This window comes from Terrapene carolina, unplaced genomic scaffold (assembly GCF_002925995.2).
Source record: "Terrapene carolina triunguis isolate 2854851 unplaced genomic scaffold, T_m_triunguis-2.0 Scaffold85, whole genome shotgun sequence".
Classification (NCBI taxonomy): domain Eukaryota; kingdom Metazoa; phylum Chordata; order Testudines; family Emydidae; genus Terrapene; species Terrapene triunguis.
The window spans coordinates 51943701-51969731 of record NW_020664436.1 but is presented as its reverse complement, the minus strand read 5'-3'; the positions used below and the strand labels follow the sequence as shown (position 1 = coordinate 51969731).

Genomic DNA, 26031 nt, shown 5'->3' with positions numbered 1-26031 from the left:
TTCATTACCTAATATGCATTAGGTTTCTTGTACCTTAGCTGAGATTTTTTTAGGTTAACGGTGAGCAGGATATCTTGAGAAAGGTGAATTAAAATCCATCACACAAGAAGTAAAATCTAAATTTAAGGTACCGTACCTTGGAAGTATTTAAAAGTGCTGCTTGCTTGTTCATTGGGGGCAAAGCCATTGTGGATAAATCCAAATATATGTAAATGGTTTTATGAAATAATTTCAAACCTTATTGGGACTCCACAAGCACAGTGGCTCCAAACTAGAGTACTTCTTTTTTTCATCCAAACATAATTCCTATTCATGCATTGATCTTTTTAACACACTACTTTTAAAGCATATTAGTAAAATATGGAACAACATACTCTTCTATAAAATAGATGACATAAATATGTGGAATCACAACCGTCCCTTGTATAAAAGAGGGATGATCCGTTTATATTCTCTGGTAAACAAAAAAGCTGATAGGATAATTGTTTTCTGTTTAAATAACCCTGATTCATATCAGAAGTAAAAGGTGTTTGGAACCTTTAAACTATGATATTTGGGGAAGTTTATTATTTTGCATTCTGGAATATTACTGAAGTGTATTCTTGTGTAGACATTGTGTGTGAATGTGGAAGAGAAAAGAGTAGAGTTTTTACCCTGACTAGAAAGAGGGAACAACTTCTATTTGTTTCTAATCTGGAAGTATCCATCAAGTATCTCCAAGCTGGTCATTTTTGAGCAGGAAATCATGACATTGCTTTAGTGAACACATGGGGAGAATTAAACTCTATATGCAATGAAATACCAGTTGTTTATCTTGGGTACCCTCTTGCTTTCTTAAACACATACAAGATGGAAACACAGACTTTCTTTAACCTTTAGCTGCATAGCTTCACTGTACAGAAAACTGCTAAACAAAACCTGACAGAACAGTAAATCATTTGTGTTCATTTTATTTCATCACTGATCACATTTCCCGTAGACAATAAATGTAATGCTCTGTTGACAGATGTATGGAAATGGATATGCAGTTGGATGATGAGATCTGGGTCAAGACTGTTTAAATCTCAGTTTATGCCTTTGCATTATTGAATATTAGTTATAAAATTTGTACATGCTGGTGCGTGACCTCCTCCCTACACTTATAAGATTCCCACTACTCATCCAGACCATTGCTGGGGAGAGCATCCTGCCGAAAGAACTCTGGTGCATAGAGGGCCCATCTCAAATACTCATTGCAGTCAATGAGATTCTCTGTATTGGCTTTAAGGGGCTTCAGAGAAGGACCTTAATACATTGTTCCAGTTGTGATGTGATGTTTCCCAACATGGGAAAATGAAGGGCTTTCAGGTCTTGTATATAACCATATACCTTGGTACAAATGTATCTGAAGTAATTAGAATGTTCATCAAGTTATTTATACTATTAGGAGCACAAAATGAGGCTTCCCTTTGAGAGACAAGACAGGTTCAAACAGCAGGAGGTAGAAATTATGCGGGTATTTTTCCCCAGAGCATGCAGGAGATTAGCATGAGGGACAGAAAGCTACAAAGGGAAATTTTCAATGATTACATTAGGGACTAGACAAAAAGTGCCCACAGTATTGACACACCTGTCCCCTGCTCCTCCTGCCCTAAATAACCATTTAAATAGGAACTGGAGTTCCTATTAAATTGCCCCTTATACTCCATCTCCCTCACAGCCATCCTCACTCCTTTCAAAACAGGAAAATTGGAATCCCAATGAGATGCAAAATAATCTCTCTATTGGCCTTGGTAGAATACACATGGTAAATTATTTTTCTCTTGTAGCTGGCCTTGCAACTTTGTGGACAGTAAAGATGTTTTAGGGGTAGGGGGGAAGATCCATGTAATTAATTTGCAAATCGAGCAAGGAAAAGCAGCGCACACATTGCAAAGTGGATTGCAGTTGCCAATCTAGTATGGACTCTCTCCCCGCACACCTGGAGGCATACTGTTTGTGTTGTGAGTGAGGCAGCATGTCTCTTAGACCTATCACTGGTGGAGAACTGTGTACATCCCCTTGACATGGCTGTGATATTAAAAGTCGTGGTGGGGCTCTAAATTTGAATGAAAAATCTAAATCAGTGATACCATGTTTTGGAAATCATGACTTTCTAGGCTATATGGAAATAACACGTAATGAAAAAAATACATAAAACTTAACCAAACAAAAATGCATAAAATAATTGGATTAAATAAGCTTCCTATAGTACATAACAAATTCATTTGTTCTGTCATCTTTCTGTTCTCATTTATTAGGCACACAGTTATGACTAGTGGTTAGAATACAGAATGAGGAGTTGGAGGGCTTTGGAGATTATTTTCTTAGCTCTGCCGTGACGTGCTGTGTGACTATGGCCTATTCCTTTAACTTCTCCATGTTTCAGTTTCCCCCTTTTCAAAAGAAAGATGACAATATATATGTACCTAACTTATAGGTGTATTATGTGTGTTAATTGTATTGTGATACTTGTTTAAAAAGTAGAGAATATATTATTGTCTACATCTAATTATAAATAACTTATTCTTAAGTGTGGTGTAAAAATGATGCCAAAGACTTCAAAGAAACATACCTAGGTTATTAATCTAAGTATATCTAATTGACTTCTAAAATGGAGTTATAGTTATGTTATCATATTATTTTTAAAAATTCCTGAACTTTGTGTGCTGCAATACATTTGCTGCTCGCTGTCAACATGTGTTCGATTTTTTTGAGTATAGCTTTCAAGTAAGAGTGGCTGATGTTTCATAAAAGTAATAATTTAAAAGTAAAAAATATGTTTTCTATGGGTATTTAACATTCAATAAGTAATTGTTGTGGCTCACAAAAATAATAAATGAATAAAGTTAAACATCATTTCTGATGTCATCATGGAAACTTCAAACTTTGGTAACAGTATTTTTGCTAATAAAGAATAGCTACAGGTTTGTTTTCCAATAAAATAATATCTTTGTCCTTTTTAAGGTGCAAATGCTGATATTTAGATTGTAAACTCTTTAGGGATGGAATCATATTTGGTTGGGGGGGGTACAGTGCTTTACACAGTGAGAGCTCAAACCTTGATTGGCGCTTCTAGGTATTATTGCAATACAAATATTAAATGTTGTTGTTTTATTTTATTTTATTGGGTCCCTGTGTTGCTTCCTTTTCTAACAGGTCTATGGAAATGCAGGATCTAACAAGTCCTCATAATCTTGTTGGAAGCAGTGATAATCCGAGTAGTTCCAAACTGGATAAATCTAATCTCAGCAGCACGTCCATCACAACAAATGGAACAGGAGGTAAGTGTAAGACATCATCAATGCACAGAAAGTTGCTATATGTCCTTTTTCTATTTTTAATAAACTTTTTAAGTTTAGCATTTCAATTTAATGATGAGCATAAGGCTGATGGATAGATAGACAGACAGTTATCAGCCCTCAGCAAAAAAAGATGAACAATAGAACATTTCAAATTTGTACAGTTGTTTCCATTTAATTCTGTTCAACAACTTGAAACTGAATGAGGAAAGACATTAGGTCCAGAGACTCAGTTGTCGGCAAGTATTGAAAGTATAACATAAATAATGGTTGTAACATACCAGTCTTTTTCAAATCTTCATTGTATATTGCTCAAACCATAGAAATCCTAGAAAGGAACCTTGTCAGATCATCTAGTCCAGCCCCGTGCACTGAAGCAGGATCAAGTATACGAAGACCATCTCTGACAGCTATTTGTCTAACCTGTTCTTTAATGACTACTACTATTACTTAAGTTATTACTTAAATGATTACTGCTCCGTGTACCTCTATAAAGACATTGCTGAAATTTAGGTCAATCACAGTTCTGTTTTCTATGCTAATAATGGATTTTGCTGCCCTTGGTCTGGTGAGTAGTCTGAATGCGACACTGCACAGTGTGAGCAAGGGTATCAGACTACGAGGTGAAATCCTGGCCCCTGTTGTGTCAATGAGTGTTGTGCCATTGATTTCAACAGAGCCAGGATTTCACCCATGGTTCTTAGATGTTGTACATTAGTGTGCACTACACTTGTATTTTAGCATTTTACACCAAAATCTTGGTCATTCAGTTCTTTCTTTCCACAATATAAAGTTTTATTCACTTCTCTGTATGCAAAAATTCCATTAATGTCTCTAAAAATTTACATGTGAGCATGGAGGGAATAGACCCCTCTAGTGATATCTTTAAGATTCAGTCTATTCACATTTAAAAACCAAATACCAATATTCCAGAATAAGGAGGGGCTGAAACTAGACCGGTAAGAGCACTAATAATTATATGTGTATATTTTATTTAAATAAACCAGCTAGAATAATATTCACAAAAGCAATACCATGCAGCTAAAGACTAGGCTCAAAGGGCAAAAACACCTACTGGCATTAAAGAATATTCATGTATATTGAGCAGACATTCAGACAATGAACCATTATACCATTCCCATTCTCAGGAGACAACATGACTGTTTTAAATACTGCAGACTGGTTGCTGAGTTGCAGCACTCCCTCTTCTGCAACAAGTATGAGAGATCATGGTATAGTGCATGTGTGTGACTTTGTGGCTCCATGACTGCTGTGTTACATTTCTCCTGTTTTGTTTCGTTCTTTTGTTCTGTGGTTTAGAACATTTTTATGTGATTTCCTACTTCTCAGAGTCCTTTTGCAGAGCTGGAAAACCAGAAAGAAGCAGTAACAAACATTTATTTTACCATACTTGTTAAGCCATTTCACTAGTAACAAGAATTTTAATTGTCCTAGAATGAGGTTAACTGTATACATCCTCATAATCTGATGGCATTGTTTTCAGAGAGGCTGAGCACCCACAGCTCTGATTGACATCATTGGGAGCAATGGATGCTCAGCTTCCCTTGAAGCCAGATTAATGTTTTTTCCGCTGAATGTCCATTTATCTTTTTTTTTATTTTTAGGTACTATATTACATGCTTACCTGAGCACAAATCAAGGTTGTAAATGTATTGGGCACTTTACAAACATTTTTATGATCCTACAACCAGTTACTACCACTCATTCCTTTCCTCCCATATGCATTATTATTGTTTTCTTCGTATTTTGGTAACATCTAGGGGCCCAATCGTAGAACATGGCCCTACTGTGATAGATACTATACAAACACATAAGAAAATGATGGTCTCTGCCTCAAAGAGGTTACAATCTAAATTTAGTTTAAATGTGGATATGCATGGTAGTAACTGTTTACAGGATTGGGTTGAGAGGCACATACATGTTTTCAAAGGGGCATCAACCTAGACTCTTAAATTTGCAATTGCAATTTTGTGCACACAAAACCGTGCAACTAGATTTATATACAAATTAGTCGTACTTCTGCTCAAACAAAAATACAGGCTTTTACACTTACAATTACATGTGGAAATACAGAGTATGTCATTATCACAGAGTTAACTCAGGCTCTTACTTACGTCTGTTACCCCAACACCCCCACCTGACCACACACAAAGCTGTCTTTCAACCCGATGCTTTCATCCCGGGCTAACTGGCTTGTCTGCGGTATTGGCTAAATCATGGATGTTGCTTTCACTCAGGTTGGTAATCTATCCACATTGCAGTGAGGACTCAGTATAAATCACTCGAGTGCTGGTAGTTCTCCAGTGCCTTCCCACATTTCCTGCCATGTGCACAGAAGGACAGATGAGTTCTCTCATAATTCACTGTGAAAGAATCATAGAGTGGCTCATCTTACAGCAGGACAAATCACCATGGGATATGCCCCCAGAAATCCTCCTCATACCTGAATGAGTACAGCACCAGCGAGGACACAGGAACGTGTTGGTCTTTGCAGTGTGGCTGTTCACACCCAAGTAAGGCTAATGCAGGTGCTCAGACCCAGGTGCCGATCACCTAGGGTGGCCACTCTCACATTCCTGGAATACTGGACATTCTGGCAATTCCTGCCAGAGTGACTCTGCCCCAACCGTGTTAGTCTGTATCAGCAAAAACAACGAGGAGTCCTTGTAGCACCTTAGAGACTAACAAATTTATTTGGGCATAAGCTTTCATGGGCTATAACCCACTTCATCAGATGCATGGAGTGAAAAATACAGTAGGCAGGTATAAATATACAGCACATGAAAAGATGGGAGTTGCCTTACCAAGTGGGGGCTCAGTGCTAATGAGGCCAATTCAGTCAGGGTGGATGTGGCCCATTCCCAACTGTTGACAAGAAAGGATGGGAAAATTAGTTTTTGTAGTGACCCAGCCATTCCCAGTCTTTATTCAGGCCTACTTTGATGGTGTCAAGTTTGCAAATTAATTCCAGCTCTGCAGTTTCTTGTTGAAGTCTGTTTTTGAAGGTTTTTTTGCTGAAGAATTGCCACTTTTAAGTCTGTTGTTGAGTGTCCAGGGAGATTGAAGTGCTCTCCCACTGGTTTTTGAATATTACAATTCTTGATGTCTGATTTGTGTCCATTTATTCTTTTGTGTGGAGACTGTCCAGTTTGGCCAATGTACATGGCAGAGGGGCATTGCTGGCACATGATGGCATATATCACATTGGTAGATGTGCAGGTGAATGAGCCCCTGATGGTGTGGCTGATGTGGTTAGGTCCTATGATGGTGTCCCTTGAATAGATATGCAGACAGAGTTGGTAACGGGGTTTGTTGCAGAGATTGGTTCCTGGGTTAGTGTTTCTGTTGTGTGGTGTGTGGTTGCTGGTGAGTATTTGCTTCAGGTTTGGGGGCTGTCTGTAAGCGAGGACTGGCCTGTCTCCCAAGGTCTGTGAGAGTGAGGGATCGTCCTCCAGGATAGGTTGTAGATCCTTGATGTTGCACTGGAGAGGTTTTAGTTGGGGGCTGTAGGTGATGGCTAGTGGCATTCTGTTACGTTCTTTGTTGTGCCTGTCCTGTAGTAGGTGACTTCTGGGTACCTTTCTGGCTCTATCAATCTGTTTCTTCACTTCCCCAGGTGGGTATTGTAGTTTTAAGAACACTTGATAGAGATCCTGTAGGTGTTTGTCTCTGTCTGAGGGATTGGAGCAAATGCGGTTGTATCTTAGGGCTTGGCTGTAGACAATGGATCGTGTGATGTGGACTGGATGAAAGCTGGAGGTATGTAGGTAAGAATAACAGTCAGTAGGTTTCCAGTATAGGATGGTGTTTATGTGACCATCGCTTATTTGCACTGTAGTGTCCAGGAAGTGGATCTCTTGTCTGGACTAGTCCAGGCTGAGGTTGATGGTGGGGTGGAAATTGTTGAAATCCTGGTGTAATTCCTCAAGGCCCTCCTTCCCATGGGTCCAGATGATGAAGATGTCATCAATGTAGCACAAGTAGAGTAGGGGTACTAGGGGACGAGAGCTGAGGAAGCGTTGTTCTAAGTCAGCCATAAAAATGTTGGCATACTGTGGGGCCGTGCGGGTACCCATAGCAGTGCTGCTGACTTGAAGGTATAAATCATCCCCATATCTGAAATAGTTGTGGGTGAGGACAAAGTCACAAAGCTCAGCCACCAGGTCTGCCATGATATTATTGGGGATACTGTTCCTGACGGCTTGTAGTCCATCTTTGTGTGGAATGTTGGAGTAGAGAGCTTCAACATCCATAGTGGCTAGGATGGTGTTTTCTGGAAGATCACCAATGGATTGTAGTTTCCTCAGGAAGTCAGTGGTGTCTCGAAGATAGCTGGGAGTGCTGGTAGTGTATGGCCTGAGCAGAGAGTCCACATAGACAGTCCTGCTGTCAGGGTGCCAATGCCTGAGATGATGGGGTGTCCAGGATTCCCAGGTTTATAGATCTTGGGTATCAGATAGAATACCCCTGGTTGGGGCATTAGGGTTGTATCTGTGTAGATTTGTTCCTGTACTGCTTCAGGGAGTTTCTTGAGCAGACTGTGCAGTTTCTTTTGGTACCCCTCAGTGGGATCAGATGACCAAAATGGTTGATCTTGTATGCATGGTGCATTCCGTTTTCAAGAGCACCCATCCCGCACCAGCTGCACGTGCGGTCATGCCGGCAGGGGTGGAGCAATATGCTGTTCAAAATGGTAACTCCTGTCCAATAATGCAGAAAACCACTTCTGTTTTTGTCCCACTACCAGACAGGGGACAAATCTCTCAAAAAGAAGACCGTCCTGTATAAAACCGGACAAGTGGCGTCCCTGTGATCATCTGATTTAACTCTGTAATGAAGACATACCCTTAGAGGCTGATTTTGGAAGTTTGCCTGAGCCAAATTTTCAAACCCTTTCTATGAAGTTGGATTTTCATGCTTTGGTCACTCGAAGTTCTTTGCAGATATAGGGTTTGGAAATGCAAAATCCTGCATGCACAGTTTTGGAGGTCAGTGTTGAGGCCCACTGAAAACACGGTCCCATATGTTATCCATTTTAAGTAATGAAACCCATTTTTGTATTGTATAATTGAAATATCTCAAGATAATGTGTAGAATTGTTCTTAGTACACACACAAATTCCAACCATAATCTATTATTCTGAAAGGCCCCATCTTGCAGAATATGACACACATGCTTAACTTTGCAGTTTGGGACCAAAGTTAATAAGGTTTCAGAAAGTTGACTTTTAAAAAAAAGAAGTTTGAAATGACTTTGTATATGCAAGTCAGCCACTTTAAGGTATTACAAAAATATCTTATATGCATTCCACAAAGGAAGTGCTGTGCCAGAATAAATGGCTTACTATGGGGGCTAGAATATCTCCTCTATTCTAATCTGTTATTTTAGTAGGTACAGGTGAAGGAAAAAGTACATTGCCACATACAGCTTAATTCCTAACTAAGCAGCAAGGGGGAAATCCAGTGGGCAGGTACATGCTATCCTGGGAGGTGCTCAGCCTAGTACATAGGGTTCTCCTTTGAATCCCACTCTCTCAGAGGGCAGTTGGATCACTAGTCCTATGCCTTTTAGATCTTTGTGTCTTGTTGGTGGGGCCTCTCTATGTGGTGTTCTCACTGCCTCGCTGCATCTGTGGTTGCATAGTATTTGCTTGGCAAACTGTGTGTGATAGTGTATTTGCCACACCTATTGAGTTATGACATCGGATGTGCATGGCTGCTCTTGGTCTGTTCCCTTCATGTGTTTTTCTCACTCCCATCAACCTCAAATGTTCTGTAACTGTCTTTCTCTGCCAGCCCAGTTAGCACTCGATCAGGTCCCAGCTAATGATAACCCAGCCCAGCATGTACCCTTCCTTGGTTGCTCCTGGCCTCTGTAGTGAGATGTATTGCACTGGCGTCACAGGCTGCTTCTCCCATTGCAGTCAGTGTATAGCATCCCACCCTAACTGGAAAGGCTGCTTGGCTATCCTGAATTTTTTCAAACCCCCTGCTGCTGGTTTCGGGAGATACTTTGTGTATCCTGTCGTCTTCCATTGGTCTTTGAGTGACATCCTCACTGCCTGTCAGCTACTTCTCTCCATTATCACTGGGATCCCCCACAGCAATTTAAGGATTTCTAGGAAAGTCCTAGGGCTTGGATGTTAAGTGAAAGGAGAGCATCAGACATCTGATTAACTGTCTTGGACATCTCTCTGAACTGACCCTTTAAAGGATCCATACTCACCTGTTCTCGTTGGCCCCTCCTTTCCCTGATCTGTGGTCGCTTTCAAGTGCAGTAGAACCTCAGAGTTACAAACACCTCGGGAATGGAGGTTGTTCATAACTCTGAACAAAATGTATGATTGTTCTTTCAAAAGTTTACAACTGAACATTGACTTAATACAGCTTTACTATGCAGAAGAAAAATGCTGCCTTTTAACCATCTTACTTTAAATGAAACAAGCACAGAAACAATTTCCTTACATTGACATCTTTTTTAAACTTTCCCTTTATTTATTTTAGTAGTTTACGTTCAACACAGAACTGTACTATGTAGTAATTTCTTTTTTTCCCTCTCCGCTCCCTACTTACATGCTTCCAGTTCCAAATGAGGTGGGTGGTTGACCAGTCAATTTGTAACTCTGAAGTTCTACTGTATAGGGGAGGAGAACAGTAGTAGAATCTGCAGCCCATCTGATTATACCATTTTGCATTCTCAGTCCTTAAAATATAGCTTAGTTGTTAAAAAATGAAACTTTGCAGCTCATTAGTTCTTCTTGGAGTGTGCTTAGTCATGTCGATTCCATTTTAGGTGTGTATGTACCCATGTGCACAGTTGTTGAAGACTTTTGCCTTAGTGGATCCATAGGGTCAGCTGTGTCACCCCCTTGAGTGCTGCGCTCATGCATCAGTATATCAGGCGCTAACGACGCTACACCCTCCAAGTTTCTTCTTACCGCCCATGATAGTTGGTCGGAGCGCCTTGTCTTGCATTTCAAGAGCGTTAGCGGTTCTTTCAGCCCATTGTTCTATCTCCTTTATAGTCAGTTCTTAGGTATTTAGTTTGACCATTAAGTTAAGTATTAGATAATAGTTTTAGTAGTTAGAGTCCCAGCTGGGACTTCGCCACAGAGCGGGGCATGCCCTGTTCCCCAGGCTTCAAGCCATGTTCATCATGTACCCAGCCGATGCCCATTATTGACCCCCATGATAGCTGTTTGAAGTGTTTGGGGGAATCACACTGAAAAGACAAGTGCAGGATCTGCAAAAACTTTCGTCCTTGAACTCAAAAGGAGCGGGATATCTGCTTGAGGGCCATCCTCCTGGAGGCTGCGCTTCATCCTGCCTTGGACCCCTTCCGATCGGACTCCACGCCTAGCACTTTGGCGTTGGCGCGCAGTGCAACGCTGGCACCGGAACCTGCTCAGCACCGTTTCCCCTCGCCGGGGCCTAAGAAGCAGCTGAAGCCCAAGGGCCTGTCAGCACCGCAGGACAGGGGGGAGTTGGGCAAAGTACCTGTGTTAAGCTACATGCCTGCCCTGGAGCTACACAGGGGTACCGCTGTGGTCAGACCCCCAGTCCAGCCAGGCATCTGACTCCCAGGAGCGGCAGGGGATCCTGGCCCCTAGTAGGGCCTCCTGTGCCTGAGGTGGCCCCGGCAGCCAAGGACCAAGTAGGCCAGCCAGCATCACAGAGGTCAAACCAGTCGATGGACCACGTTAAGGCCCAGACCTCTAAGGGCAAGCCGGTTATGGGACCTCCCACTAGAGCAACGGAGCGTCCCCGAACTGCAGGTGTCGATCCCCATCACCACGGCCTAGTATCCCGGCACCACAGCCTCAGTCTCTGGGTAGAAGACTCAGGTCTCTAACACCAAGGTCGCCACCTACGAAGCACAGGACACCCGAGTCATGACGCCTATCCTTGTACCTGCAGTACCGCCGGGCCTCCGACCAGAGATCACCACAGTACAGATCCCCATCGCCTAGGCAGTCCCCCCCACAACAGCATCAATCCCCCTCAGTGCGGGATTGTTCCTGGTCATGCAGGCACCGTTCCTCGCCCTTTCCTTACTGTTTGCTGACAAGGGTCAGATGACAGACTCCGGCATCTACAGTGGTCCGAGCTGGAGGGAGAGTTCAGCCCCTCACCTAGGAGAGCCAAATCACCGACAACGTGCGAGACGGCCCTGTCAGCATGGCAGCAGGGGCAGTGGCCCACCCAGTGGCAGTACTGGAGCCTATAAGGTGTACCCATCATGCCTGTCCTGTACTCCTCTCAGGTCGCATCGGACAAACTCCCTCCAGCCCAGCCAGCACCAGCATCGGAGCACGCTGCTGAGTCCGACACAGGAGCGTTGCAGTGGGCCCCGACACCCAAAGAGCCATCCCCAGACAAGCAAGGGGAAGCTGCCCTTCCCCCTGCGGTACAGTCATCTTCGTCATCCCCAGACGAGGCGGTGGCAGGCCCCTCGCAAGCGAGTAGTCCCCCCCCCAATGATTTCAAGGAGCACCAGGCCCTGCTCTAAAGGGTGGCTGCTAACCTGAACTTTGAGGTCGAGGAGCTAGAGGAGTAGTCCGACGACCTCTTCAATGTCATACTCTCCTCCACCCCAGCCTGGGTCGCATTGCCCGTCCACCCAGGGGTCCTTAAAATTGCCGAGTCTGTGTGTCAGACCCGCTCCTCCATTCCGCCTGCCTCCAAGAAAGCGGAAAATAAATGTTATGTCCCAGCAAAGGGATTTGAATATCTGTACACCCACCTTCCTGCAGGGTCTCTGGTAGTGTCTGTCATCAACGAAAGGGACAGGCAAGGCCAGGCTACTGGCAAACCCAAAAATAAAGACACCAAGGGACTGGACTTATATGGCAGAAAAATTTATTCAACAGCCAGCAGCAGTTTTGGGTGTCTAATCATCAGGCCCTGCTAGGCAGGTACAACTTCAACCTATGGGACTCCATCAGCAAGTTCAAGCAGGGCCTTCCACAGGACCAAGCCCAGGAGTTTGCCATTAGTGGATGAGGGCAAAGCGGTGGCGAGAAGCGCCCTTCAGATGGCCTGAGACGTTACAGACTCGGTGGCCAGGGTGGTCTCCTCTGCGGTGGTCATGAGGCGCAGCTCCTGGTTACAGTCCTCCGGGCTGACCCAAGAGATGCAGACTGCCCTGCAGGATCTCCCGTTTGAGGGAGCAGGGCTCTTCTCAGACCAATGCACGGCTTCACAGTCTTAATGTCTCCCGTGCCACCCTCCGGTCCTTGGGCCTGCACACTCCTCAACAGGCTAGAAAGCCATTCCGGCCTCCGCTTTCTCTGCCTCCATCAAGATCATGGGGTGTCCCCAAGTCCAACTCCTACAGAGAGAAGGAGAATAACAAGGGGTTTAAGCAATGCTACCCTTCATCTTCCTGCTCTTCGGCCCAGCCTGGCCCCTCCAGAGACCAGGACAGCCAGAAATGGGCATTTTGAGGATGTGCCCAAGGACGGTGCCCCAGCCACTGCCCAGGATCCAACCCCCTGCTTTTTCCTTGACCATCTACGTCCCAACTGGTCGTGGCTGACCTCGGACCATTTGGTGCTCGACACAATTTCTTTGGGCTACACACTGTAATTCAAATTTTTAAGTCACCCTGCTCCCCTTACTAGGATAGATATTGTAGCAGTGTCAGCACATTACGTAATGCCACACACTGTGTTATATGTGCTACAAAACGTAGGCAAAACAGTGTGTGTTTAAATGGTGTGAGCTTATATTTTGATCTCAACTTTAAATTTTATTGCTTTTTTTTTCTTTTAAAGTTAAACTGGTTTTTGGTTAGTTTAATGCTGTTTTTTCATGGTTTAATTATGTGCAACATGAAAAATAAGGGCAGTATTCCAAAAGTCTAGCCATGCAAATGACTTCCTTACTCTGATAAAATCTGAATGTAATAGACTAGAGCTGTTTAAAATCAAGGATATCTCAAAAGATATTTTCCATATGTATTGTTGACAAAATGTAATTCTAACTCGGTGTTTTCTATCAAATTAAATTAATTTGAGAGTTGGGGGAGAGTGATTGTTTGACAAGGAGAGGAAAACTTGGTGAATATCTGTGCCCAGGAAAGTGTGCTGCACATCACAATGATTGGAGATAGGGATAGTTCAGTACAATACTTTTCAACTCAGTATTTAGGCCCCAATTCAGTAAAGCAATTAAGCACATACTAAAGTGCTTTTCTGAATATCTATCAATCTAGCTACAAGAGAAGAATGATAGTCCATTGGCTAGGGCATTAACCTAGGACTTGGGAGACGTGGGTTGAATTCCCTGCTCCACTAGAGAGTCTGTGTATGACCTTGGCAAAGAACTTAGGATCTCTGTGCCTCAGTTTTCCATCTGTAGAGCTGGGTTAATAGCACTTCCCTACTTTGCAGGGGTGTTGTGAGAATAAATACATTAAAGATTTTGAGGTAGTCATAGACTACTGTGATGGAGAAGAGGAGATTGTGGCAGTCATAAAGGGAACAGAGACTGCAAAGAAGACCAAATTAGCAAGCTGCATACTTTCTGATATATGTAGAGACAGAGGTGCAAGGCCTGAGCCTCTTCACAATCAAGTCAGTAAAAAGTGTTCCCTTTGACAGCACAACTGTCATTTATGCAGCAGATAGCCCTAGGTTTCATTAGCAGCAATGCAGGACAATCTTTGTCTTATGGAGAAAAGCTTTCCTTAATTTCTCATGTGTATTGTATTTAGTATAAAAACACATTCCCCAAATTTTGGCATACATCTCTTTTTGTTCCAACTGCTTTCTCATTGCAAAAGCTATTTATTATCAGTGCAAAGAAAAGTCAGTCCATTTCCACATTTATATTTTAACCCTCCATCTCTTGGAAATTATCTTAGGACAGAGATGTGGTGAAACATAGGATTTGGTTTAAAAATACGTTGCTGCTGTTGATTTTTTTTTTTCTGGTGCTGTGGAACAATTTCAGTGGCCTTCTGAAGAAGTAATTCTTTCTTTTGGGCACTTAAATTGATATCCCTAACCTTGACATGTGCAGAGCAATCTCCATGACCCTGTTTTCCAGGAGCGTGCAGTGGAGAATAGGAGGACCATTGATAGGAGTAAACTATTTTGACCTATCTCTCCCATCCTACACTGTGAAGCCACACTGCATTTGTTCAGGCTGCCCATTTGTTGGCATCCTGTAAAATTCACATTTTACATATTAAGATTTACATAATTCCCATAAATAATCAAAAAGTTAATTTCCACAGTCCTTGTTTGAAATTTGCATATATACACAATGTCCCAAATTCCACCCATATTTCATGTGCGGTCATGTATTGTCTGTAGTGTTACTGTTAAGTATCAATCACCCAACTCACCCATTTGCCTATGAAAGATCCATTATGGATGGGGGACAAAGGCAGGTGTGTGTAATTTCAAATAGCTATAATAGACCTCATAGCTTGTTCAGGTAAAAACCACCAAAGAATTTGGCTGAGATTTTGAAAGGGGCCTAAGGGTACGTCTACACTACCCGCTGGATCGGCGGGTAGCGATCGATCTATCGGGGATCAATTTATTGCGTGTAGTGTAGACGCGATAAATCGATCCCCGATCACTCTCCTGTCGACTGCTGAACTCCAGCTTGACGAGAGGCATAAGCAAAGTCGATGGGGGAGCGGCAGCCCTCGATCCCACGCCACGAGAACGTGAAGTAAGTGATTCTAAGTTGATCTAAGATACATCAACTTCAGCTACGCTATTCTTGTAGCTGAAGTTGCGTATCTTAGATCGATTCCCGCCCCCCCCCCCCAGTGTAGACCAGGCTTAAGAGAGTTAACTCCCCAATTCACTTAGGCTTAAGAGAGTTAACTCCCCAATTCACTTAGGACTTGTAAATATGGCAAAATTGATCAGCCGAACAATACATGGTATAATTATAACGCTATTGTTCTGCTGGTAAATTTCCCAGTGTAAGCCTTTAATCTTCTTTGAAAATTCCAGACTTTTTTGTTCGTAGAATTAAAATGCATGATATACCACATGTCTAGTAAAACATACAAGGCCTGATTCTCATTTGTACTTAGCCCCTTTATGCTGTTCTGGCTGTGTAAAAGAGCCTTCACGTAAATGAAAATCAGGCCCCCAGTATTTATCCACTGGCAACTAATATATGCTGTAAATATGCACATCTACCTAACAGTACGAGTGTTCTGAATGTAATTGTGGTGCAGCTATAATTTTTTATTTTCCTAGTGCAGCTTAGCCTCTAATAAAAGCGGAAGTCTATGTTGTATAATTATTTCTTAGTACATTAATTAGAAGCTGAATTTTCATGGCTATCATTTGTGCACTGCCTATAGTTCTTTTCTTTTCTTTTTTCCTTTGGGGAGAATAAGTCACCAATTTCAGTGTGGGTTAGCTTTGAGGTAGAAAAACACACTGGTTTGGGGGTGGCAGAAAGCTTGCACTGTGAAAGCAATATGCTGCTGGAAGAGAACAAAAACATATTGTATTGGTTCTCAAGCATAACTATTTTTTATGTGCTATATACTCTCCTCTCCTTCCTGTCCACTAGTTTTGGGGAATTGCTAGAATCAGTTAGATTTAGATTGATATTAATCCAGATAATTATAGCAGTCTTTCAAATAGAGACATAAATAGATGCATGTGTGGCCATTTCAGAAAGTGCAGTAGTAGACTGTTCTCATAAAATTCTAAACTTTTCAATCGCATGTCTGTTCTAGCTGGACTGCCACTCGTGACACTGGCATGAGGTCTCTGATGTAAATTTAGAAATAAAATCTCATGTCTACTTATTCTTCTATGTGTAGTGTCTCTTCTTGCAGTCAAAACAGAGCCCATGAACAGCAGTGAAACAACCACCACCACCACAACTGGAGATGGATCGCTTGACACTTTTACTGGGTCAGGTAAAGCCATAATAAGATCACATGTTATGAGATACACACTAATGTAGCATTGGTAACTTTCACTAATGAACATGTCAGTGCATGGAGGACACCTCTTAAACTTTGTGAAAGTTATAAATTAGGCTTTAATACCAAAAAGTAATAATACCTTTTTTGAAAACACCTTAACTTGCAGTTCTCATCAGCTGTGTTCTTAAGAAACATATTTACTACAACTATTCTTGTGTGCAAGAATATTTAACAATGGTCACATACTGTAGCATTTTTTAGTTTGTAGGCTCATATAATATCAGCAGGAGTGAGATAAATTAGATTGTATTAGTAGTAGCAATTAGAATTTATAAAATGTAAATCTGAAGGCTGTATTGCTTTAAGTATCAGGGGGGTTTTGTATTGCTTTAGTAATCCTAAACTTCACGCCAATAGTGCACATTAGCTGATGAGGCTGCCCTAAACTATCTTATCCATGGGTCTAAATTTAAAGTATCTGTTTGATTCAATATAAATAATCTTATCTTCCCAGTTGGCTTTTGAAAAAAAACACAAAACATTATTGTAAGTAGCTGCCTGAAAAGTATTAAAGGTTACTGAAGTACAAGAAAGTACATATTGCTTGCATTATAACACAACATTGGATCTTGGTCATATTAATGCAGAGAAGAGAATAATAATGTACCTATAAACATCTTTGGGCCTAATCCAAAGCACACAGAAGCCAGTAGAAGTCAACGAAAACTCCCCATTGACTTCAGTAGGCTTTGGATCAGGCCCATTATGTCTGAGTTATCATGGTGCTTACAGCAGGCTGAGAATAAGTTAACTTTGTTACTGAATGTAATATGTCCCCAGGGCTGTTTCCAAAATATATTTGGATACAATATGAAGGTTCAGGTCAGCTGAAACTTTTTGTTAAATAATTCCAAAATGTTTAGTTTTTCTTTTTTTAGCCTTGTCTTTTCTAATTAGCTTAAATTTTGAAACAAAAAGTCATTTCACTCAGGAAAACTGAATTTTTTTTGTCTAAAAGAGGTTAAAACATACCATTTAGACAACTTAAAAACTTTTTTCAACCTTTTTTTAGAGATTTGTCAAAATGGACTCTGTTTCATGGACAGTTTTGGTTTTGCCAAATCAGAATTTTTTTAGACAAAAAAAAGCAATTAGTTGAAAAATTTACCACCAGCAGAAATAATTGTGATTTTGTATTGGTAGTGTACCTTTGTTGACCCATACTGTATATTTAAGAAATCTGGGCTTTACTCTGTGTATTGAAAAGTTTTGGGCAAGAATTTCAGGAAGGGATGGTTAGAGTTATATTACTAAATCCATATTTAGGCACCTAAATAAGGGCCTGATTTTCGAGTGTTGAGCACCCAGCAGCTGCCATGAACTTCAAGAGGGTGAAGGGTGTTCTGCATTTTTGAAAATCAGACCACTTACTTAGTGCCTATGTATTAAAGTAAAACATGAGTCTACTTCCCCATCTTGGGTCACAGAGTCAGATACAAAATGATTGAGGGGAAAGCACTATCAGGAGGGAAGAAATGCAGCCCCTCTGACCATGGTACAGACTTCGTCAGTCACCAGCTAGAGGTGTGGGGCCAATAATGAGGGAGTAGTATGTGCACATAGCTGCTTATTGGGGCGGGGGGGAGTGAAAGCAGAGCTTTTAATGTGTTGTTTTATTATGTTTTAGTTTGAATTGTAGCTATTTTATCTGAGGTGCTACCTTGCCACTATTTCAGGATGTGTGCATGTGTTTTGTTTTGTTTTTTTATGGCAGCTGCAGGTAACTTTCCAAATATACCAGCTGAAACAATCAGAGAGATACTTTTTTCCATATGTTTTTTTTTGTTTAGCATCTATGCCACAAAGCTGGTCAAACCAGGCTGCCAAATTTGCAGTCATGGGGGATCCTGGCTTAAGGGGAAGGTGAATACAGTGGATCTAATTGTTGTTAAAGCAGCAAGATGTTCCTAGGACAAGTACCAGCCATTCTGAACACCCCACCACCTGAGAAGGTCATAATGTCAGTGTTACCCTATAGTTTTTAAAACAATTAAATCCATCATGAGGCATCCCCTCTTCTGGAGCAAAGGTTCCCTATGGATGCAGACTTGGCAGCCAGAGACAGCCAGCTCCAGCAAGGGGATATGTGTGGGAGGGTGAAGAGGAATGGGAAAAAATTCTGTGGATTGATAAAATGCTCAGGTCCGTGAGTTGAAACCATCTAATTTGTTAAATTTACATGAATAGATATAAGTAGATGACATCAGACCACAGTGAGGAGTATATCCTACTCTTGGGAACCCTGATTCAGCACTTAAACATACACTTAAGCCCCATTAAAGGGACTTAATCAATGCTTAAACTTATGTGTGCTGTTAAATGCTTTGTTGAGTAAGGATGGACTTAAGCATGTGTTTAAAAGCTTTCCTGAACTGAGGCCAGAGTGAAGTGACTGATGAACTCCCAGTGCTGAGACCAGTCTGAGTCTCCACCATTGTGTACTGTCTTTGCTTGGGGTATTCAACTGTGTTACATCCTATTTTCCTGACTTACAGACAGTAGACAATAGGCAGTGCATTGGAGCTGAGGAGGAGGCTGAACAAGCCCTGCAGAATGTAGTGTATCCACCACTGCTTAGTGACCTTATTGAAAACTGGAAGTGATGAACAGACAGACTGCTCGGTGGTATATACCAGGGCAGGATTGGGTTTATAGTGTAATGACAGTTGAGATTGTATAGATGATTCTATAATAAATCCTCATTTTCAAAGGTTAATATTTTGACTCTTTGAAATCACACTGGGACGAAACTTGCCAGCAAGCATGCATGCTAGTTACTTTTCAGAACTATTTTACAATAAGAAGTACCTGTGAACTTGACTTCAGTCATTAATTTTTTGATCTCATAATATAATTGCAAACTTATATATGCTACATTAGAGCCAAGTAAAGGTTAAATAGCATAAAGGCCACATATTAAAATAAATAGGAAATGTCACATCTCAGACTCAATAAACTAATGTTAATGGTGAAAGAAAAGCCGCTCAGTTCTAGTAAATTTAGAGTTAAACTCTCACAGACCCCTTAATTCAGCCTTTGGTATTACAATACGTACCATGTAATCTCTCTGAGGATTCCCCAATGCTCTATGAAGTTACCACTGAGAAAATATTTCTCTCCCCGGCATGGCTTAACTAAGTAGACAAATCATTTTGTGTACCAGTTCTACTACAATAGGATGGTGTATATGTAAAAAATTGGTTTTGGTATTTAATATTTTATAAAATCCAGGAAACTCAGTGATACTGTAGAGGACTATATTGTGAAATATCAATGTACTGTACATGGGGCTGCAGGACTCTGAGAAAGTTTAACTCTGAATTTGCTTGCTTTGACAAATTTGCCTTGACTGCCGTGTTAGTTCAGCATACAGTTTTGTGTTTAAGTTGCTTAGAAAGTTAGGTGAATTTGAGAATTATTAACAATTTTAATGGAGTAGCAAGCAACTTCTAGGCTTTCCATCTTCATCCCTTTTCAGTAAATATTTATTATACACACAAAAAACTGGGTTTGAAGAACATTATTACGGTTACAAAATCAAGCATTCAAAAGTTAGGAAATGGAGAATTAAGTTTGCCTGCACAATCTCAGTTTGTCTCCCTTGTGCATATGCATTACGGTACAAACTTTCATTAGAAGATCACATACTATTTTTTCCCACTGGATCCCTGCCTCATTCAGTGCACTGAATGGATAGTGCTCACTTAATGAGCAGCGTTTCAATGTTTTGTATTTTCCTCATTGTTCAATGTGTGGCCCCAGGCCTTATTTTCTGCACACTATTCAAACCCTGCCCTGCATCACAAGAACTCTGTGGTGGAAGCAGTAGAATCTAGTTCTCCAGAGCAGCATTCAGCTGTCTTAACCCAGAGATCTTCCTGCAATCCCCTGCCTCACTCACTCCATACTTTCCAACTTCTGCAACAAAAAAATCAGGGGGTTCTATACATAAGTCTCCATCACTACACATCCCTGGTTCATCCCCCAGTTAGTCGATCCTGTGCACTAAATGAGGCAGGGGTCCTGTGGAAAAAATATTGTATCACGTAAGTAAACACTGTATCAGAATGTACATACACAAGGAGGCTGAATTACAGTTGCACAGGCAACTTCAACTCTGGAATATCCTATTTTTTGAGTGTTTGGATTTGAAATCGTAATAATGTTCTTAACTTATTTCCTTGGTTTTTAACAAGTAAACTGAAAAATCAGAAATTCCATCATATGGCATCATATTTACACCTACATGGGTCACGAGCAAGGTGGAACCCTTAGATCCACCACACAGATCTCTGCCACTTGAGCTAACGGAATAACTGATAGCAGTAGTAGGTTGTCATTTTCTGTGTGGATCAACACTAGAGGGGGATGGGACAGACTGCCAGTGGGTTTCTCAAATATTTGCTAACAGCAGAGGAAGGTTGAGACTCAAGAATCTTGGGTTCCATTCAAGGCTCTGAAGGAGAGTATGCTGTAATGAGCACAGACTCGTCTGCCTGGGCCCCCCAAGGGTGACCCTCTTTTGCCCCATCCCCTCCAACCTGTCCCTGTCCTGTCTGTTACCCTCCCCTGGGTCCTTGTCCCAGTCCTATTTCTCTCATCTAGTCAGTCCCAGGCTCCATTCCTCAGGCTACTCATCCCAGCCCCAGATTCCTTGCCCCGCAAATCCTAGTCTTACCCCTCCAGTTTCCTCATCCCAGTCTCCCCTGACTCCAGTACTATTCTCCTTGCCCAGCAAGTACTAATCTCACCCCTCCACACTACTCGTCCCAGTCACCCTGACTCCCAGTTCCAGTCTCCTTGCCCAGCCATTCTCAATTTCCCCCATCTGACTTCTGAACTCATCTGTCTCCCCGACCCTGGGATCCAAACATTATTTCACACTCATTCCCCATCCCCACTGACACTGTCCCAATTTTTCCTCCTTGCCCCAGTCTCTTTGCCCAGTCAGTTCCAGTTCTCCCCCCGACCCCTTAGCTCCTTCTCAGATTTGCCTCCCCTCTACACTCTCCATACTTGTCTCTGCCTCCTGCCACACTGGCTCTTGGTCCCAGTCTCCCCCCACCCCAACTCCGAGCCCCAGTTTCCCTTTCTCCCTCCCCACCCCCCAAACTACTCCCCTTCTCCCCTCCCTGCATATCCAGCTCTTGTCCCCTCTGTCCTCGAAGCAGGCAGCTTCCTCCACCATGCTGCCTGGGCCCATGAGGGGGTCATTGTGAGCACAGGAGAGAGAGTCTCTCTGCCCTCATTTCAGATGTCCCAACCCAGCTCTGCAGCAGTCCAGACCTACAGTTGGACTGGATCATTCTCATTGCAGAGTAATGGTCAGGGAATTTAGCTACTAACATTTAAAAGGTCACTATTGCATCTGTGTGCACTGTGATTTTTCAAAGGCTTATAACTTGACAAAATTTGGGTGGATTTTCACAGGGACAGCAAAACCACATTCCTCACACAAAAGTCACATTTCTAGTCCCTGCTCCAAAACATGGGGGCACTAAGACAAGGTCCCCAGAATGTTTTAACATGGGCAAAACAACTCTCTTTCCCTCGCCTCATTCTTGGACCATTTTGGCTGACCTTTTTCAAAAAAAAAAAAAAAAATCAGCCTGAGATAGATATCAAGCATAGAAATTTTCAGCCCAAGCAGTTAAAGTTTGGCAAAGTTATAAGCAGCTGAAAACAGGTTTTTATAACCGAAAATGTCAGGCAACCTTGATAGCACCCAGAGGACTTGGTCAGGGTCAGTGTCCCTTTGTGCTAGGTGATATACAGATATATAAAATATGTTCCCCAAAGTTCTTACAATCTAATTCAACATATACAAATTGGTGTAACAAACTATCAGAAGGGTTTGAGAAGGGAGGATGAGAGTAATAGTGAATAGAACATGGGTTACATAGCCTAGCTACATGCATGATTCAATGTCTTCAGAATATTCAGTGATGTGTTGAGGTTTCTAATATTATAAACTATATGCAAATAAAAGACTCTGGGCATCTATATTTTTTCTATCCCAATATAGATCAATTTAGGTCCATGAAAGAAGGAAAACTACTAGTACAATACTATTTGTACAGTCATTAAGGTGAAATGAAAATATGAAAACAAGGCACATTCAAGAATATTTTCTTAAGTCTTTCTGAATGCACAAAGTAGAGAGATGGGTGTGCAGAGTTGTTTAATTACATCATGCATTTTTTCTGTAAAAATGCTAATTTTACTATGAATGATTTGATAAGAAAAACAGTTCATCCACTGTAGCTGTTGTAAAGTTTACTTTGTACCAGTTACAGTAGTACGATAACCTGTTTTGTTTTTCAAAGTTGGCTGGATCTCCCGCTTCTCAAAATACAGTTCAGTAAATAAGAGGAAAACAAATGGCCTGATATTTAATCTAATTACATTACTGGTCAAAAAACTGCAGAGATGCAATTAGTGGATCATTGAAGTTCATTGACCTGAGAATCTGCAAGATCATCTTGTTTAACTGTTTCGTCTTCATAAAGAGCATTGAGGTGTTGTGAGGAAGAGTAATTATCTTCCAGGAGTTTAGCAAATAAGAGAGAGAACCCTTTATAGTTTTATAAGTAGTTTGCTTTGATATATATGCTGTGCAACTTTCAAATTGAAACTGATTGCACAGGGTCTAGAAATTATTGTCCAATATTTCCTAGTTTTCAAGCTAACCTAATGCGCATTTAAGAGGAATTAATTCTTTTCCTTCTATTACATTTTCCTAAATGTTCTAAATATCTTTAAAATAGCTTAAAAACTATGAAGTTCTGCATGTGTTCAAAGCAGTAGATCTTAAAGGCATTCATTAGACTTGGATATAGAAATATATCATATTTCATAAAATATATAGGAACCCAAACCTATTTGTCATTTATACAATTCTAAAAGTTGGTTTGCAGTACCATTATGAACAACTCAGGAAGTGTATACTTTGAAGTACAGCTATGATTGATTAGACTACAGAAATTCCAGTGCTTCGTTGTGTACTACTTTAATCTTTTGAACAGTGAATGAACAGCAGATGGCCTAATAAAGACACTCTGTATATTTGCTCAATATGGATTTGCTCTGAAGGGATTGGTTCAACACTTTAGAGTACATATATTTGGAATACATCTGTCTTAGTCAAGACAGATGGTTAAAGGAAAGTGAAACGTCCAAATTCTTGGAATTAGTCCAATTTGGGTGCTGCTTTTGATTGGAAATTTTAATAGGATATGACTATCATTCTGTAAGCTTTTTCGGAAGAATACAGCTGCTAATAGTATAGGCATATAAAAGGTTGATGGCGACTGAACTGGGATTTGTTTTACTTATATTTCAAATAAAAATATCGCCAGTGTCTTGCTCTAACTGATCTGAGGATAAATAGGTGAATTTGTTTTCCCGGGCTATCAATTTGATATCTTTCATGATTGAATTTTTTAGTGAATTTTGCAAACTTGAAAGAAAAAATATTTTGAAAATTGTATTTAAATTTGCAAGTGTCAGGTTTTTAAAGGAGATTTTATAATTTTTTCAATCCTATATAATACTATACATTAGATCACAAGCTTTTTTTAAATGGCAATTAAGTTTCCATTAGTGACAGCTTCCTGGCTTGTGGATCAAATATTATGTGTGAATTGTATGCCTCTAAAATGTATGCAGAAATATATAAATCAAATTTAAAAGGTGCTGCATGCTGATACTGGGAGACAATTATTTTTACAACCTGGGTTACTTGGGAGTTTACTGTATGTTTTCAGTTTGCATATTAAAAATGTAGTAGTTTAGCCTTGATGAAAGGTTGTCCCATTTTAGTTAAATACTCTTCAAATGTAATATTTTAGCATTCATTATCTCTGCAAAGTTTTGGTATGTGAATTAAATCCATTTTTGTTTTTGTTAAGCGTTGCACTCTTGTTTTCTGTTTTGCAGTAATAACAAGTAGTGGCTACAGTCCAAGATCAGCACATCAGTACTCGCCGCAGATATATCCCTCCAAGTTAGTGACCACATCTTTTCTAGCCTATCATAGCGAATGACCAAGACTTCAGGCAATTCTGTTGTTCAAAGTTTTCAACAAGTGTTACTACTTTTATTTATTTATTGTGTATTAACAAATGGGTACATAGTTAAGAATTTAAGATTTGATACTGATCCCCATTAGCATCATTTCTCTATTTTTTCTCTCTCTCACAGTTGGTGAAGATCTTGGTCTGTCTCTTAGATGTGCAGTTATGTATTGTTGCACAATGTATATAATTGATTTTGTGTACACATGTAAGGGCAAGATTGAGCCCCAGTGGTCAAGTTCTCAAACGTGGGCACCTAAGTTGTGCTGACAGGATATGCTCAAACCCATGGAAACAGGCACTTGATTGGGGGAAAAAAACACAATTCCATGTGCAAAATGAGTACTTGAATGCATAAGTACTAGTGCATTAAACAAAGAGAACTCTCTATACATACACATTCCATAGTCAGTATTGCCAAGCATTCAAAAAATCATGAATCAGGCACTGCAAAAGTATGTTGGATTCTTTTTATTTACCTCCTGGTTCTTAAACCAGTAGGAGTCACGTTTCAAGCTTTTCTCTGCAACTATAAGGACTAGATACTTACTCCCTTCCCCCACTTAAAATTGAGAGTCTCATGTAGTCAATTGACTTCAAAGAGCTGGGACTTTAACAAAACACCAAATATTGTGAGATTTGAGATAAAATCACTAGAGTTGGTAGCGTGCTCATTTGCATGTGGCACTACCAGTTTTGTGCACACATGTTCCTGATTGCAGTGTGAAGTTTGTTTGCTTCTGCATACTTGACAGGGCCAGGTAGGAGGCTATGTTTGAAAATTTGGCATTATGCTTCTAAAATTAAAACGTTGACACATTAGTGGGTGATGCTTTCTTAAGCTACTTTGTTTTGGTAAATTTGTATTCACATCATGATATAACAAATATGTAATAAGATGACAAGTAAATGTCTAAACTATGCATATTAGAGAGAGACTTTAATATCCTGGGACCAACACGGCTGCACAACACTGCATATTAGCGAGACAAGGTGAATGAGGTAATATCTTTTATTGGACAAACTTGTGTTGGTGAAAGAGACACACTTTCGAGCTACACAGAGCTCTTGTTCAGGCAACTACAACAACACTGCAAACAACAATGAACTAAGCGTAGTCTTTCTAATTTCACTTACAAGGGGATTTGGCTAACAGTGCATCAGATATTCTTGTCCAAATATATTACAAGGTCTTATTGAATTTTTAATTTACTGTAATAATTTTTGGCATCTAAATTAAAGTGTAATCTTTTTCGGATAGCAACTGCTGCCAACTATGCTGAAGTAGTTAGAAAAAAAAAGCAAAAGAAATTAGTATTTGATATTTAGTCATGGCTTTTAATGGCTAGGTTTCAGTTACGATAATTCTTCAGAGTGTGTTTGATCACTCTTGGTCCATAAAATCTTATTTGACTTTCCAAGACAAATATTTCTGAATACATTTTTGCAACTCTGGAGGGTAACATTTTTAAACTTGATTTTATTCACTCTTCCTATAAAACTTCAGTATTCATAAACAAAAGATCACTTTTATTTCCATTCTTTTTTCTGTAACCCAAATTTTCCAAATGTTGAAAGCCCATCTTGTTGTTAAAGTATTACTGTAGGCATTTTTAATGCCACGCTATGGGCTCGATCCA

The 26031-nt window shown here is 40.7% G+C and overlaps 1 protein-coding gene across 1 annotated transcript in view; it reads left to right on the top strand.

Annotated features, from left to right (window-relative positions):
• The window catches only part of EYA4 (EYA transcriptional coactivator and phosphatase 4), a 231314-nt gene that overhangs the window by 145780 nt on the left and 59503 nt on the right, over positions 1-26031 (top strand). Inside the window, exons 3-6 of the mRNA XM_029911051.1 lie at positions 3178-3302; positions 4469-4537; positions 16149-16247; positions 24255-24321. Coding sequence (XP_029766911.1) covers positions 3178-3302; positions 4469-4537; positions 16149-16247; positions 24255-24321 — 360 coding nt within the window. The remainder of the gene's footprint in view (positions 1-3177; positions 3303-4468; positions 4538-16148; positions 16248-24254; positions 24322-26031) is intronic.